The sequence below is a fragment of the Tiliqua scincoides genome, chromosome 5, assembly GCF_035046505.1.
Source record: "Tiliqua scincoides isolate rTilSci1 chromosome 5, rTilSci1.hap2, whole genome shotgun sequence".
NCBI classification, from domain to species: domain Eukaryota; kingdom Metazoa; phylum Chordata; class Lepidosauria; order Squamata; family Scincidae; genus Tiliqua; species Tiliqua scincoides.
The window spans coordinates 69,692,678-69,709,029 of record NC_089825.1 but is presented as its reverse complement, the minus strand read 5'-3'; the positions used below and the strand labels follow the sequence as shown (position 1 = coordinate 69,709,029).

The following is a 16,352-nucleotide window of genomic DNA, read 5'->3' as shown; positions in this document are numbered from 1 at the left end:
TAAATGCTTCAAAAAGATCTATTAGGACCAAGGGAGTATAATTTCTGTAACGGATACCTATAAAAAGATGGCCAGCCAAGACCATGTATATAGTCTCAAAAGATGGGTTGGCAAGGACTGCAGCTCAGGCAGGACCCTGAAGATGCAAACTAACCATTCACTGAGCAATCTTCATCCAGAAACAAGAGAAAAAGCAAGTCATAGCTGAAGGAGAAATAAATCAGTGTCAGAGTTTGGATTTCTGTGGGAGGTGAGACAACTGCAGATACAGAGCCTTCTTTTTTTAAAAAAGCAATGCTCCAGGGAGTTGGTTTTATACATTCTCTTAATTCTCCTACATCTCACTCCCAGTATAAATTGAGAAAGGAGTGCACACTACCAAGCAGTGGGGGGAAAAAACCAGCTGGTGTTTTTCAAGCTGAAGTTTGCCACTTGCCACCTCACAGTGGTCATAGAACCTCTAGTGAGGAGGCATGTGATAATCATTTTATTGAAAGTATAAGACCACTTTCTATTGTGGTTGATAGCATGTTAGTCACATACAAGGGAATTGTCACATCATTTATATTTTGAGTTTGTAGACAGTAGAAGCATAAAGAACCTGAGAAACAGTAGAGAAGAGGAAACTATGGAAATTAATACTTTTAGAAAGCACTAGAGTTTATCTTCCAACCTTGAGTGTTGCAAATTTTAGATCAAGCCTCTGTATGCCAATCTGGGAGGGAATCTTTGCATATAAATCAGGCTCCTTAGTATGCGTTCTGTCATTCACTCCAGCTTTCAAATTATTGGTTCTTCCATTAAAAGTCATCAAGTCTTTTTTTACAGATACTGTTGCCTGTGTTTTTCAGAATTTTCCAGTTTGTCCATAGGATCACAGTAATCTGGAATCATTTGACCATTCAGCTCCAGCAAACTATATTTCCAAGTCCAGATGCTCATAATTCACCACATATGCACTCTGTTTCTCATCTGTTAATCTGTGTTCTCCACCCCCACAGCTTTTGCACTATACGTCTAGTCAAAATGGTCTTTCATTTTTTTGGGATTCTTCTTCTTTCATCATTTTGGAATTTCTTTGTGTCAGCAGAGAATATTCCTGACCTCTGATTTTACAGCTTTTGTTCCTTGAGCATTTGGTTTCTTGCTCATGTTGGAAAAGGGGGATTCTAATAAGCAGTAGAAGAACACTTTTCCTATGGTAAATTCTGCCACCGAGCTAGTTTGCTGCTATTAGTAAATACACAGGAGCAGAGGCAGGTAATAATTATTTATATACTGCTTTTCAACTAAAATTTAACAAAGCGATCTACAGAAAAAAATCAAATAACGAATGTCTCCCTGTCCCAAAAGGGTTCACAATTTAAAAAGATACAGAAAAACATCAGCAGACCTGCAGGTAAACATTTCAAAAGAAAACCTACAGGGACTGCAGACAACAAGATAGAGGATCTCAGGCATCTGGATAATACACTGCCCTCCAGAGTCCTGCAGGTAGTGTTGCACCTATACTTCAGCAGCTCACAGGTCATACCTCTAATTTATCATGTCACTTACACTTGGCCTCAAAAACAGAGTTCTTAGTCCTCTCACAATCTTTTCTTTATTTCCCCCCTGAACACCTACACAATCATTCAACTCTCTATGCAGATGCAAATCCAACTGAACTCCTTGGTATTTACTCCCAGGTCTGTGTTCATAGGATTACAGCCTTAATCACATTACGCTTCCATCCCACCCTTTACTTTTGCAAGTGCTGAATTGCATTTGAAGCTTTAATTCTGGTTTAGTATTTGCAAAACATGTAGAGCATCTAGAAGGGAGCATAGCAAAATAATGATGCTCTCAGGTTGCTAAATATACATACTTCAGTACTCTGAGGAATAATGGGCACAAAACCAACATTCTGCCCTGGTTCTTGGGCAGCCCAGGCAGCAGGCAGCAGGCACCAGACAGTCCCCAGTGTAAACTAGAAGAGTCTGAAAGCTTCTGTAGCATACTGGCAGTCAACAGCTTTTCCTTGGCTATACCCTCATTCCGTCTTCCCCTGGGGCTTCTCTCTTGAACTGGTTTAACCTCTGCATCTTGCTTCTTTTAAATAATTTTGGTTCCACAACCTGATTTTTTTACATTTTACAGTGTGTTTCTATTTTCAGCCAAAATCACAATCAGTTGTGAAGTGAATTCCTAGTTCCACCTTTTTTCAGGTTTCTGTACACACCCAGCCATGATAATTCAGAATACATTCTACATTTCCTGAAATGTTTTCTTTGTCAATAAGGCCCACCTCCCTCCTGCCTCCCTGAAGGTGTCCAGATGTGAAAGTTGCAGGTAGGGGCAGGCACAGAGTACCAGTCAAATTCAGGCAAATTCATCAGTACTATACTGGCAAAACAAGGGATTATTTTCAACACTAGACATGGAAGAGTTGAATTTCTTCCTCTTCCAGAAACATTTGGATCCAGATTTTCTTTTTGGCTTACACCTGGCTTTTAATTCTCATTGACTTGATCCAGCAGATTCACACATGTTTCAGATGTGCAGGTAGATGCACGTCCCTGTCTGCATTGTGATGCTTACTCAGGCCCACTGGCATGGTTGGATGTACTCTTGATGCTCATGGTGGTTGCATATTCCTGTCTGAGGCCATCATTTTTATGCACAACTAGTTGCCTGCAACTAGAGCTGGAAAACCCACATGGATTTAAATCTAAAACTGAGCTTGAATGTGACAGTCCTACCAACTACAAAACATTTAAAGCCACAAATCATTGTCAAGAAGAATCATAACTGGGTATTAATAATAATTAGTGCATTGATGGGCACCTGATGTTTTGCTGAGGTATAAAGCTGGAAACCTTGAAACTTGGTTTGGTGGGCTGAAGAGCCTTTATAATTTGTTCAACCGCCCTTTTTTCAGAACTAGAGCCATTTCTGGAGATTGCTATTCTGTTCTTATCTTCTTGAAAGGCATAAAGATGCTTATTTGGTAATCTACTTGGTGTAAACAATGGTACAGGGAGCACATTGTTGTAGGGAAGGTGGTACACTTGCATCTTTTCTCCAAGTTTACCCATCTGTAACTTCATGGTGGGAGATCTTTGCACAAGGAAAGTATCCTGATGTTGCATTGCATATCTCTCATGACGGATGCTATTCCATTCCAATAGTGTTGTCCTGTAAGAAAATGAACTCACAATAAATAAACAATATGTTTGCAGAGTTGGATTGTGTAGACTAGTAGTCTTCAGTACTCCTAGCTCAAAACTATTACAGGTTCACTATGTAATATGAAGCCCACTTTTAATCTTTATTTTTTTTTATCTTTGCCCCTTTGATCAGCCCTTTCTTTTATAATTTTATCTCCTTATCTCTCCTTTTTCCTCTTTTAAAAAGATGTGTCAGTGTTTCTGGTACAACAACCACTGATGCTGGTAAGATCAATTGGGTCATAATTCACCAGTTAAACCACAGTGATGTAGCAATTGTAAGTCACCCGTTAAAGATTGATGGTATAGACGTTGTCTACCTCCGCCCCCCCAACACTTCATTCACTTCAGATCTTTTAAACAATTGAATCAATTGTTATTGATTGTAAGACCATTTTATTTTTCACCATAACTAGAAAAGCAAAGCAATATATGCCAAGCTTGACATGACTGAAACATGTGGAGTTCTTATCTATAAAACCATAAAGTAAAATTATAATCTTTAATGCCACGCTGTGCACAGTGATCTGAAATACACATGACTCTCCTTAATCAGATCTCTTTCATTATTTCCCCCTCAATTCTAATCAGTTTGGTTTCAGTTCAAATCAAAACTGAAATTTAAAATAGTGATGATAAATCTCATAGAACCATAATGCACACGCACATGCACACACACACACAAGTGGTTTTGAAACGGTTTTGTCACTTTTGTCACCATTATTTTAAATTTCTGTAAGATAAAATTGTCAATAATACAAGATTGTTATTAATATCAGCTGATGGGTTTCTACCTCTCTTGCCGTCTCACTTCCATAGTCAGATCTTCCCACAGCAACGAGAATGTTTCCTTCTTGGCAACATTTCTTTCTTCCACATCACAGTTAAGAATATTGACTTGCAATGTGTCTGGACTTTTGAGCACAGGAGTCCGCATTGCAAAACGTATTTTATTGCAATTAATCATCAAACACCCTCTTGATTAGAGACTCAGCTTGCTTAATTTTTTGATCCCTGTTTTGTTGTAAGTCCAGTTCAGATTACCACCGCTTAAGTATTTTAGTGCACCTATTTTTATGTTTATGAATCACTTGGGGGTGATATGATGGATAAGCTAGCAAGCTGATTCCTCTGGAGCATTTCGATATTAGTCTTTCAATGTCTAAGCGAAAAAGAATGTGACATTTGGGAATACATAACTGACACAAGCATTTTACTACGCAGTCCAACATTCTAAATTAGACTCCTCCAAAGTTACAATCCTAGACACATTTTCCTGGGAGTAAGCCCTATTGAACACAGGCTTACTTCAGAGTAGACATGCATAGGATTGCATTGTAAATGATTGAAAGCAGGAGTGAAATGCTTTCAATGCAATTTTTTCTCGTTTTTAGTATTTTGATGTTAGCACCCTCTGTATCTTCTACTTAACCCAGTGTATGTGCCGGTATGTGCATGTGTGTGTGTACTCATGTACATATTTATCTAATTACTAATTTTATTTCTTATGCTATTTTCCCAAATTATTTTTTGCTATTGGATGATAGTACCCGATTAACTAACAGGCCCAATTAACTAATAATGGTGATTTGCCACCTTTCTGAGGATATGTGCCTTTAATGAGAGATAGAAAAGATAGCTGCAATCCTATACACATTTTCTTGGGCGTATGCCCCACTGAACACAATGGGACTTACTTCAGAGTAGACACACAAAGGATTGAATTGACAGAGACATAAAAGATAGATTATGTAAGATACATAAGATAGATACACTGTAAGAGCCAGAATGGTGTAATGATTTGGAAGCTGTACCTGGAAGATCCATGTTCAAATCCCCGTTCAGCTTTGAAGCTTCCTGGGTGACTTCAGGTGAGTCAATCTCTCTCAGCCTCACCTAGCTCACAGGGTTGTTGTGAGGTCAAAAGGAGGGGAAGAACTATGTACACCACCCTGAGTGCCTTGGAAGAAGGGTGGTATGAAAATGTGAAATAAATTATATTTAAGAAAAGAAAGAAAAAGATTGACATTCAGTAGGAGACCTTGTGGCTATGGGATGTGACCCAGTAAAACTCCCTGCTAATAGTAGCTTCAGGACCTTCAGGGAACCCACTGATAGCATAAAGTGTACCATTATGACATCACAGAAGAAGATACCTAATGTCAAGTATGAGCTCAGGGTGTTCACAGTTCCATGTGGCATGCTGATCTTGAGTCTTGTGGAGCCATGGCAGCAAGAGGAACGGTACAGCAAACTGTGAGTAACACATAGTCTATATTTTTGACTACGTTAGGAGGTATTTCATAGAAAGCTGAGAACCAAGAAGACCGGGTAATTTGACCTATCAGATATAGTTAAGAAACCAAATCAATATTGTCAAAAATTGTTAGGCAGTGTCAAATGTTCTCATGCCTTCAGTGGTCAACTCATATTGTGTGACACCGATCCCAATTCTGAGGGAAGATCTGGTCATCATCATCATCAGGTCATCAATAGAGGCAGCAGAAAGAGTGCACAACAGGCAGGGCATAAGCAGTTTCTCCACAAAGACTCCTGGAAAACTGCATTGTTTGCTCTTTCAGATCAAGTCTACAACCCTGCAAGCCCTGGAGTCCCTATTTTCAGATCACTGTATTGCTTTAATGCAGTGTTTCCCAAACTGTGGGTCAGGACCCATCAGTCACGAGCTGATTTTTTGTGCATTGCAAAAAGTTTTTGAAACATTAGAAGAACCTTTGCAAGAACCCCTGCCCAGTTTGCAGAAGAAAATGCTATGCTGTGGAATGCTGGGATGCTAACCTGTGATATGAGGTCATCTTCATACCCCCAAGTTAAAATGTCACATTTTCCAATTTTTAATTGACCAGCTGTAGATCATGTCTACTCAGTGTGAACCTAGTCTTTTGTCTGGACTGAAAGTCCCTAACTGAACATCCTGCTCTCCAGTTCTGCCTTCTGGGTACCGTGGAATGACAGTAAAGGTTTTGGGGAACAGACTTTAAACTCTATCTCTAGGGAGTCTATCAAATGTCTACACATATTACACTCATACTACATGTAAGGTCTTTAGCAGTCTTGAGAGCACAGGAACCCAATTTCTAAATAATTTATTAATTATTATTAATAAAGAAAAATATTTGTTTCTAGATCTCTTTTTCTTTGGCCAGTGGGTCATAAAATATTATCGTTTTTTTTTAAAGTGGGTCCCAGTACTGAAAAGTTTGGGAAGCATTGCTTTAATTGATATGAATTAATGGTACAAGGGACATAGTTGTGACTCAGCAGGGTTACCTCCAGGGTTGGAGTCCAAAATGGGCCAGGTTGAATTGTAGATCAGACAGATCAGGATCCGGGCACAGAGACAGCTGTGTAGTTGGTTTCAAGCAGCACACTGAGTTCTAAAGTAAGGATGGGCCAGAAGTGTCAGAGCCAAGAGTGTATCAGGAACAGTGATACAGGCACCCCCGCCTTTCAATGGTCTGTGCAGGAATGGAACTACTCTCTGTGTCTCTTTCCTCTCTGTGCAGGAATGGGAACTACTGTGGCAAACAGAAACTACAAGCCCCGGGAGCCCATGTATATGAGGAAGGGATGGGCTATAGGGAGGCAGGAGGAGCTCCCCCTCCCACCAGTATTTTTGTGGAGGAAATGCTGACTTGCAGAAGGAAACCTGGATCTTGAGTGCATGTGGTGAGATGCTGGAGACCCTCTGAGATGACCCATCTGATGGGGGCAGCATGAATTGTAAAGGAGCACCTGAGGAGGGAAAGTAGAGGTGCCCTATCTGAAAGAAATGACATGGGTGCAACCAGGAAGGGACTGGCAGGGTCATTGGTCTAAGAGGAGATCATCCAGCACTCACCTAGCAGCAAAAAGATAGCAGGACATTTGTAAAAAAAAAAGACTGGGTTCCACATTTTAACAATTTCTGGTTTTTGACATTGCTGTAGACCCTAACCTGTTGAATAAGTAGGAAACACCTATAGAAAGCTGGAAGGGTTAGAAGCAAGTGCAGGATCCAAGTCAGGCAGGAGACCAAATCTGAGGCAGCAGTCAGGAAAGGGGAAGGGACGTAAGAGACTAGAGCCTCCCAAGCAATTATTTCATCCAGGAGTTGCTCAGGTTGATGAACTGGCTCTGAGGCTCAGGGCTTTATAGGGTCTCATATGCCAGGATTAGCCTTTGAGGCCTCATCATACAGCCTAGAAGATACCTTTCAAGCCCAGAAATTAATCCAGCAGGTTTTAAATGGGAACAGAGTGCTGGTGGCATAGGAAGAAAGGTACCAGAGCCTAATTTCTGGAAACCCCAGTAAGATACTCCAACTTGACAGGCATATGATGGCAGATAAATTAGTGAACACAGAACAGTTACAGGACACCAGCTAACATTTTTCTGTTCTAGGACGTGCCATTATTTTCCTTTCCCCCTTGAGTATTTTCTATTTTACATTTATTTCCTCTCAAATGTGCCAAAAACCAGTTCACCAACTACATCAAGCAAGGCCCAAGTCAACATTCCTAGGAGATTTACTTCCCCTTCAGAGATAACAGTGACCTCACTAATGACTTCACAGTATAGGTTTCTGATGTAAGCCTATTATGTTGCGTGCAGCCACCTGCTGGATGCCTTGAGTGTAACCCTATCTGGCCCAAGGCTGCTACTGGTATCACAGATGAGACTGAGAGGAAGACATTCACGGAGGAAGAGTTGGAGATTTGGAGAGGGGAATGAAATTGAGAGACTGAGTACCAATTATACTCCTTGGGACAGCAAACTGTTCACATTAGTTCAGTTGTTGAATTAGGAATAAAATGGAGTTTTTAATAAACTGGAAAAATCTATTAAAATACATAGGAACAAGATGATGATTATTATTAGAGTGGTGCTGCCCTCTAGTGTTCCAAAAGACATGATCTCAAAAAGAATTCATTTTCTGATAAAAAAAAATTCACAGTTTTCCAATTCTAGCCGTAAATCCAGTACGGCAGTGGTTCTCAAACTTTTAGCATCAGGACTCACTTTTTAGAATGAGAATCTGTCAGGACCCAAGTAGTAAGTATGGAAGTAGAATGGAAGTAAGTATGGAAGTAGAATGGAAGTAATGTCATGACCGGTAGTGACATCAGGCACAAGCCTAACCAGGTCTACTCAGAAGTAAGTCTTATTTTGTTCAGTGGGGCTTACTCTCAGGAAAGTATGGTTAGGATTGCAGCCATCATCAAGCAGGAAGAGTTTTAACAATTCTAGGCAAACAATCCTATCCACACTTACCCAGGAGTAAGTCCCATTTACTATAATGGTTAAAAGCATATAATAGTAGCCTGTTAAAAGTAACAATATCCCAAATGCAGTCACAGACCATGGGAGCATCAATTCTAATATATTAAAAATAAAATATTGAAATGAATGGAGACCCACCTGAAATTGGCTCATGACCCACCTAGTTTGTCCCAACCCACAGTTTGAGAACTATTGGTACAAAATTGTGCTCTCTCTTTGTTAAGTGACTGCCCAAGGGCAAAACCACATTACATTTTCCGTATTTCATCTGCTGGCTCACATGATTCATCATCTCATTCTTGTACCATGTAGGGCTGGTTACCGCATGAATCTTAACTCTTCTCATCCTTGCTAGCACTGGATGTTCTACAGAGAGGCTATTGAGGAAGATTCTTCACATAGTAGGGGGGTATTATATGATTACTACCTGATGAAGTTGAGCAATAATTAGATACAATGGATGGTGAACATTGGTATAAACTCCGTTGCTCCATTCAGGATTCTTAGATGGGGGACAGCAGGGAACAGGTATCAAAATTTACACTGCCAATGGATCTGGGCCATACTCAGGAAGTGTGTAGATTTGAAAAGTATCATTTGTAAAAGTGGCCCAATTCTCCAACCACTACCCTAAAATAAATAGTTTTTACAACTCAGTATCTCTCATTTTAAATGATTTCTCCCCTCTCACTAAGGTGCCAGCAATCAGCTAATTACATTAATAAAAGTATTTTTACCACTCACCCAGCCAAGTAAACTCCCATGGAGTCTGCAGGTGATCAACAGGATTTTTCTTCATAGAAGTAGGGAATGTTATTGTTTTATTATAAGAATGTCCTTATAAATAGATAAATAAAAGTTCTTGCTTCTACGTGGTGCCAAAGGACCAGAAAGCAGACAGAAAGCAACATGACTAGTTGACAGTAGATTCAATTCTAATTCTTAACTGCTTTTAATTATGCCACTTTAGCATTATGCTACAAAGAGCAGGGCAAAACCAGTTGGGAATACAGTTCATCTAAATCCATTCTGCATTTCTTATGTGGATTCAACACTTACTGTTCCCAAGACCAGATGCATCTCCCCACTTCTACTATAGGGGTGGAATACTACAAGACTGCAATAACCTTTCTAACTCACTTGTACGTACAACTTACTCTTCTCCCACACATGCTGGAGAGAGAAGGTCTTGAGTACACCAATCTATGGAATGCCTTAAAGATCCATGCATAGAAAGACGTGAACTTGAAGGGAAAAGCTCATCCTAAACTTAAGCACTTGCAACTTCAGATGAAAAGGTACTAAGTTCTGTGAACTTTCTCTTAGGATTCAGGAGAAGCTATCAACATTGGGAGGTATACTTGCAAGTGAAGGGCTTCATCTTGCAGCTTCATATAATAGGCTGGCTGCAGCCCTTTCTTGGACAAAGGAAGATAGCCAGCAGTAGTGGCAGACCTCCCCAGCCCCGCACCCTGGGATAAAGGTCCAAGATGGCAGTCCTCTCTCACCAATGCATTGATTACCTATGGGGGGAGGGGCTACAGCTCTTTTCTTTTTGCAGGTCTTTATTTTATGCAAGGGAAATCCCTTGCTAGCTAGACAATACCAATAAATTAATGTTTGAACTTGAAAGCCAACATATGATTCAACTTCAGTTAATTTCCTGAAGAGCTTTGCTGAAGCTTTCAATGGCATCTCTGAAAGACTGTAGCAGAAAGGATCCCAGTTCATTGCCTGTTTCTTGTATCGCTGCATCATAACCCCCAAAGAGTGGTGTAGAGGCTTTTATGTCCTCCCGCTTTGCCTGCAATAAAATCATATTAAGTTCACCTGCTATATTCTCATATTTCTGCTGATCATATTTTGAAAGATCAGCTTCACCAATTGGATAACTGATGTCATTTGGATAACAATCTCTTGGAACTGGAAATTCAATGTATTTCAGCCTTGGAAAATCAATGAAAATGTTGAAGAGACATTTCAGGGCTCGAGAAGATAGAGGATTTCCAAGGAACTTCAACTCCTCGAGTTTCCGGCAGGGAACCAAGCCCAATATTAACATGTTTACATGAATGTCTTGAATGTTGCATTCCTCAAGAGCGAGACTCTTCAGTGTGTGGGATGAATGATTCAGGAGTTTGAAGAAGGTGGATGGATATAAGTCAGTCACATCATGTCCGCTGATATCAAGAACTTCCAGGTGATTAGAGTGCAGACTGTTGGCTAAATATGCCATGTCGACATGGTTTAAGGAGCAATTAGAAACATCCAGCACCTTCAGAGGGGACTTCAGTGGACTGGAGCGTTAAATACAAAAGCAAACAATTACAGTACAGAATTAAAATACATTCAGTATTTATTAAGTATGTTAACAATAGATGCAATTGTATCATCATGGGTGGGTGAAGTCTTACGGACTTCAGTAGTGTCTATGGATGACAAACTTGGGGCAGAATGATAACTAGAGTGGTCCTGGACACAAAAATCATAGAAATGCAAGGCTAGAAGATGTCTCAAAAATTTGGCATTGAGCTACAGCTACAACTCTTGTTACAACTATCTCATACTGACTAAGGGCCAAATCCTATCCAACTTTCCAGCACTGGTGCAATCACAATGCAGCCCCAAGACTGGGCACCTTAACCCAGCATTCAGTTCATCCTGCAGTGCCAGTTCTGCTTACCGAAAGTGGCCCATTGGGTGGCTCACATTCCATGCCTGGTTCCATGTCAGTGAGCTGGGCTTCTTACCCTTTAAAGTTTGAGAATAGGTTGAGATCATTTCGGCCCCAAGACCTCTAATCCTTCGCTTTACCGGATAGAACTGCCAGCGCCAAGATAATGGAACAAACATTCCCTTACCTTGAGGAGGCCTCTATGACTGCCTTCCCACCACAGGAAGCAGTGCTTCCCATTGGCACTGCTGCACCGGCACTGGAAAATTGGATGGGACTGGGCCCTTAATCAATAGTAGTTTACATAAGTTTAAACTCAGTAATCAATAGTTTGAAACAAAGTGTATCACCTGTGAAGAATAAGTGCCACCAAATGAAAAGCAATAAACCACAATCCTCGCAGTGCTGCTGACTTGGAGGCCAGGGAGCAGACTTCCTTACTACTAATATTCTTGATTACTTAGATCCTATGAAACTAAAGTCTGTGAGTCAAATATCTACCCCATTTCCAAGGTTAAAATGATCTTCAGTGCTTCAGTAAAAAAAATTACATAAAACCCAGTCCTCTTTAACTCTTGGTAAACTGGCCTTGTATGGCTAGTTTCACCATTACTTTGGATAGCATTTGACCTGCATTCTTAGCCACAGATTGGGCAGATGATTGCCATTTTGTCTCAGATTTGGCAACAATCATAAAAGTATTCGAGCACAATCCTAAAGATGTGTTTGACCAGTGCAAGTCTCTTGCACTGGCCTGGGAGGGTCACAAACATGCCATAAGCACATTTGCACCTTCCTATGAGTAAGCCATGCCAGTGCACAGAGATCAGATCCAGCCTCCGTGACGGCAGCAGCAGGTGAGGCATTGTGGAGCAGGTAGAGGGCGGGCAGCGGGCAAGACTTTGGATGGGTGGGCAGGGAGCGGGAGGTGGAACCAGGATCTGGCAGTTATTCCCAAGCAGCACGGAGCAGCTCCAGGTTGCTCTGTTTTGTTTGGATCTGCGCCACCTTACCAGGTGGCATAGATTTGAGTAGACCCATTGGGGCTGCTGCAGCTCTCCTCAGGGTAAGGGGAATTTCTTCCCCTTGCCTCAGGCTGAGCCTCAGCTAGCCCCAAACTAGCACTGGATACAGAGCAGGCCTGCCTGTTCCAGCACAAGTTGTGCTGTTAATCTTCAGAAAGAAGTGAAATGGATTTTGAACACTTTTGTGTAATAAGTACTGTGTAAGTAATATGTAGCATATTTTCAATATGAACAGATTTAGGGCGCAGTCCTAACCCCTTATTTCAGTGCTTTCCAGCACTGGCCTAGCGGTGCCAATGGGACATGTGCTGCATCCTGCAGTTGGGTGTCACTCACGGAGGCCCCCCAAAGTAAGGGAATGTTTGTTCCCTTACCTCGGAGCTGCATTGCCTTTATGTCAGTGCTGGAAAGCACTGACATAAGGGGTTAGGATTGCGCCCTTAGATATACAATACAGTAATATACCAGTGCTTTTGAAACAGAGAAACACTGAGATATCATTGTCAAATGCGAGGTACAAAAATGTTGCCTATAAAGCACAATCCTAAGCATGTTTAGACTTGTACTTATAAACAAGTTCCTCTGCTTTCAATGGGGTTTACTTCCAGGAAAGGGTGCACAGGATTTCAGCCTTAGACCTCTTGCCAATGTAATCTTTCAACTGGTTTCTTGACTTGGGCTATAAAGATTAAAAAATGAAATAAAATACCCCAAATTATGAATGTTGCATATGCGTATCAACAGATCCCATTTAGCAGAATTACAACAATTTTTGGCTGCTGGAAACTACAGCTGAAGAAACAACAAAGAGGATTAAGATTTGAAGAAAGGCAAGTATTTGCAAAGCAATGGAACCCTTGCAATGAAGTGACACAGCCATACAAAATATGCACCAGCTGAGCAGCATGGAGCGGGCAAACCCCTTCCAGAGGGAAATAATTCATCCTTCTGCTACCACTCATTCTTAGATCCCTCATTCATCCATCAATCCATTTCTATCCTGCCTTCACTAAATACCCCAATGCAGCTGATCCCTTGAAGGAAAGTTGTATGAGCTCAAAAAACAACAGAAACAGAAACTTCCCATGAACTCGCTTCCGTTTAGTTGAGGGTGGAATGTTAATGTGAAATATACCTTTATTTACCTTTCAGAAATCTAACGTATGGGACAAAGTTCACTCCCTAAATGCGCTTGACCCTTTCTGTGTCCCCCACTAGGTTTTTTTTATCCCGGATGCTGCCACTGTGTATCAGGATGTCACTGCTTAGAGCAGGGGTATTCAAACTTTTTGGCAGGAGGGCCATATCATCTCTCCAACTCTGTATTGGGGGCAGGGAAAAATTAATTTACATTTAAAATTTGAATAAATTTACATAAATTTATATAAATGATTATATTAGAGATTGAACTTAAATGAATGAATGAAGGTCTCACAATAGCTCAAGGCATATAAAAAAATCTTGCGCAAAGCAAGGCCAGCCTTTCCTTTGCTGCCACTGCTGCTTCAGAGACATGAAACAGCAAGCAGCAGAGAGAGCCCTCGACCTGCAGCTTGAGTGAGAAGTCAAACAGTCGGCCCCTGCACTGAGAGTAGTCGCGTCGGGCCAGCGTGGGCTCCAGAAAGTCTCTGGAGGACCAGAGGTTCATTGAAGACTGGGGGCTCCCTGCGGGCTGGATTGGGGGTCCCCGAGGGCTACAAATGGCCCCCCTGGCTGGGGTTTGGGCACCCCAGCTTCAACAACTGATTTTCAACTTTTTCGTCTCATGGCACACTGAGAAGGTTCTAAAATTGTCAAGGCACACCATCAATTTTTTTGACAATTGACAAGACACTGCTGGCTGCAGACTCACATATCACAGTGGCCCCTAGTAATATGTGACCACCCCCCAAATTCATGTGGCACTCCTGCAGACTATTCATGTGGTGCTGCACAGTGGTTGAAAATCACTGGCTTGGAGCAATTACTCTCCAAGAAATGTCACTCGAGGCCATCTCAACTGATTCAGGTATATAGGTTCTCAAATTTTTATATAATAGTTCAAAACATTTAAGCACCATCCAGTCCCTGCAAGTGGTGTAGTTCCACAAATCGTATCTTTCTCCTTCTCAGGTAAAACATCACCTTGGCCTTAGGGGTTCTGCAGTTCAGTTCTTTTTTGGCAACATGGAAATAATAGGGAGCCATCTGAGTTGGTTGGCTTTTACAAGTGAACAATGAGAAGAGATTAATTAGGGACAGAGAGTTTGGTATCATGTACCATGGCAGAAAATACCATAGATTGGACACTGGAGATCTCTCTCTCTCTTGCAGTTTATACTATTCTGCACTATGATAAGGTTATGAATGTAAAGAGAGTAGGGGCATAGTCATGAAAGTCATATTGCTCAATGGTGGAACTCACAGAAATTCCCAAGCTCAAGCCCCAGCATCTTAATTTAGAAAGAAACTCAGAAGGCTGAGAAGATGCACAGGCTACAATATGCAGGACCCATATACTGGACATGAAGATCCATTGCCAAGCAGAGTAGACAATACTACTCTGCTGCTCTGACTCAATGTAAACTAATAAACTGCTGCTTGGACTCAGTATAAGACAGCTTTATATGCTCCTACCTTTCCTGATCAGTTAGACACCTTCATTTGTAAATATTAGTCTGCTCTCTCCAGTAACAGCAACTCAATGACTAGGCACTTGTTCTGCTCCATGGCAGTCTGTTGCACCAGCAACAACTATTCAGCACAAGTTACCTGAGCAGTTTACGTATCCTTCCTGTGAGTGTCGAAAATGCCAGACTCAACTCAGTCAGTTGGGTCATCTGGCTCAGACTCTTTCCAATTGCTGCCAGAATAGCTTCATCCTCTGGAGTGAACCTTCTCACATCAAATGTCCTCGCAGGGAGTGTGAGCGAGGCCAACTGAGGAAAGTGGACATTGTTCAACAGTAATTGCAAATGCTCCATTTCCAGCCTGACATTATGGACCACTTCAAATTTGCGCAATGAAGAGGGTTCTGTAAGCTTGATGATGTAGAAGAGCTTTCGCAGGGCCAGATTGTCTGCTCTAAAGGCCCGACAGCGGATTTTTAGAGGGCAGTGACACCTCATCAACAAGGCCTGGACGACCTGTTCATAGCTCTTTTCAGTAACAAAGACATCAATGAGGACATCAACAGAAATCTCAAACACACCTGGATCAAGTTGCAGCCTTTCCATGTCAACAAGGAGATCATAGCAGATCTTCGAGAGCAGCTCCGTTCTGGCCCATCTCCCCATTGTCTTTCTGCACTTGCAAAGCTGAACTTCAACATCCTTTATGCCTGTCAAATCCACTGATTTGAGTCTCTTTGCATATGGAGACGAACAATTCAGCACATAGTCTTTCAGGCCAGTTAGACAGTTGACCAGGCATACCTGGCACGCTCGGCTACTGATGTCTTCCTGGTGATCTGCTGTCTTCCCCAACAGCTTTCCGATATTAAGTTCTGGTAGAGGCCAGTTTTCTACCAGGTCATGAATCACTTTCCCCTGCTCCTGTAAGTAACTGGCCTTAAAAAGAAGGGGGAAAAGGTTGTGCGCAACACTGCCAAGACTCATTCTGACAAGTTGTGCATTGGATACCAGCACCTCAGCACTTACAAACCGAAGAGTGTGCATTGCTGCCTTCCTAGTCTTTCTGTTCCCGAGAAATCTGTGTCTAAACAGAGGCTGACTCTTGCTTATCATTCTCTATTTTTAGCTGCAGCTGCTGCTGTGAGGAGTAGGTGAACCACATGTGAGAAGGTAAAGTGAGCAGTCATATGCTGAACTATTCTGGTACCAGACACAAATCCAACACTTTGAATTGATTTAATTCAGGCGTGCACAGTCTCATTTGCAGAATCATTGATGAAGATTTGATGAAAAAGACAGTTTTTAAACACAAATAGAATAAGAATCAAAGAGTCCTGTCTGCCATGTGGAAAGCATACACAAACGGACCATTTTCAGAGATGATGGTACAGAATAATTTTTCAGTAAATAGATTTATTTTGGTAGTTGGAAAGATTCGGTACCAAAACCACTTTTGAAAGCCTCCTTATCTTTATGCTGAAATGAAAATAAGTCCTGTTAAATCTGGCCAAGGGCCCAACATGCCACTTCCAGCAAGGGCCATACAGAT

At 41.5% G+C, this 16,352-nt stretch overlaps 1 protein-coding gene across 2 annotated transcripts; it reads right to left on the bottom strand.

Annotated features, from left to right (window-relative positions):
• Positions 1 to 1,255: 1,255 nt before the first annotated feature.
• Positions 1,256 to 15,870, bottom strand: LRRC14B (leucine rich repeat containing 14B). 2 transcript variants are annotated; one of them, XM_066627701.1, is made up of 3 exons: positions 14,943 to 15,870; positions 10,323 to 10,789; positions 1,256 to 3,177 (listed from the first exon to the last, which is right to left on the bottom strand). In XM_066627701.1, the coding sequence occupies exons 1-3, from the start codon at positions 15,845 to 15,847 to the stop codon at positions 3,086 to 3,088; spliced, it is 1,464 nt and encodes a 487-aa protein (XP_066483798.1). In that variant the 5' UTR covers positions 15,848 to 15,870; the 3' UTR covers positions 1,256 to 3,085. The 2 variants fall into 2 exon arrangements, with proteins under 2 accessions (XP_066483798.1, XP_066483797.1); XM_066627700.1 differs by lacking the exon at positions 1,256 to 3,177 and having other exon boundaries at positions 9,421 to 10,789.
• Between the last annotated feature and the right edge of the window lie 482 nt (positions 15,871 to 16,352).

Coding starts and splice junctions, on each gene's coding strand:
- LRRC14B (XM_066627700.1), bottom strand. CDS start 15,847: ATGCACACTCTTCGGTTTGTAAGTGCTGAGGTGCTGGTATCCAATGCA. Junction 10,790..14,942: donor AGGATACGTAAACTGCTCAG/GTAACTTGTGCT, acceptor TTAACGCTCCAG/TCCACTGAAGTCCCCTCTGA.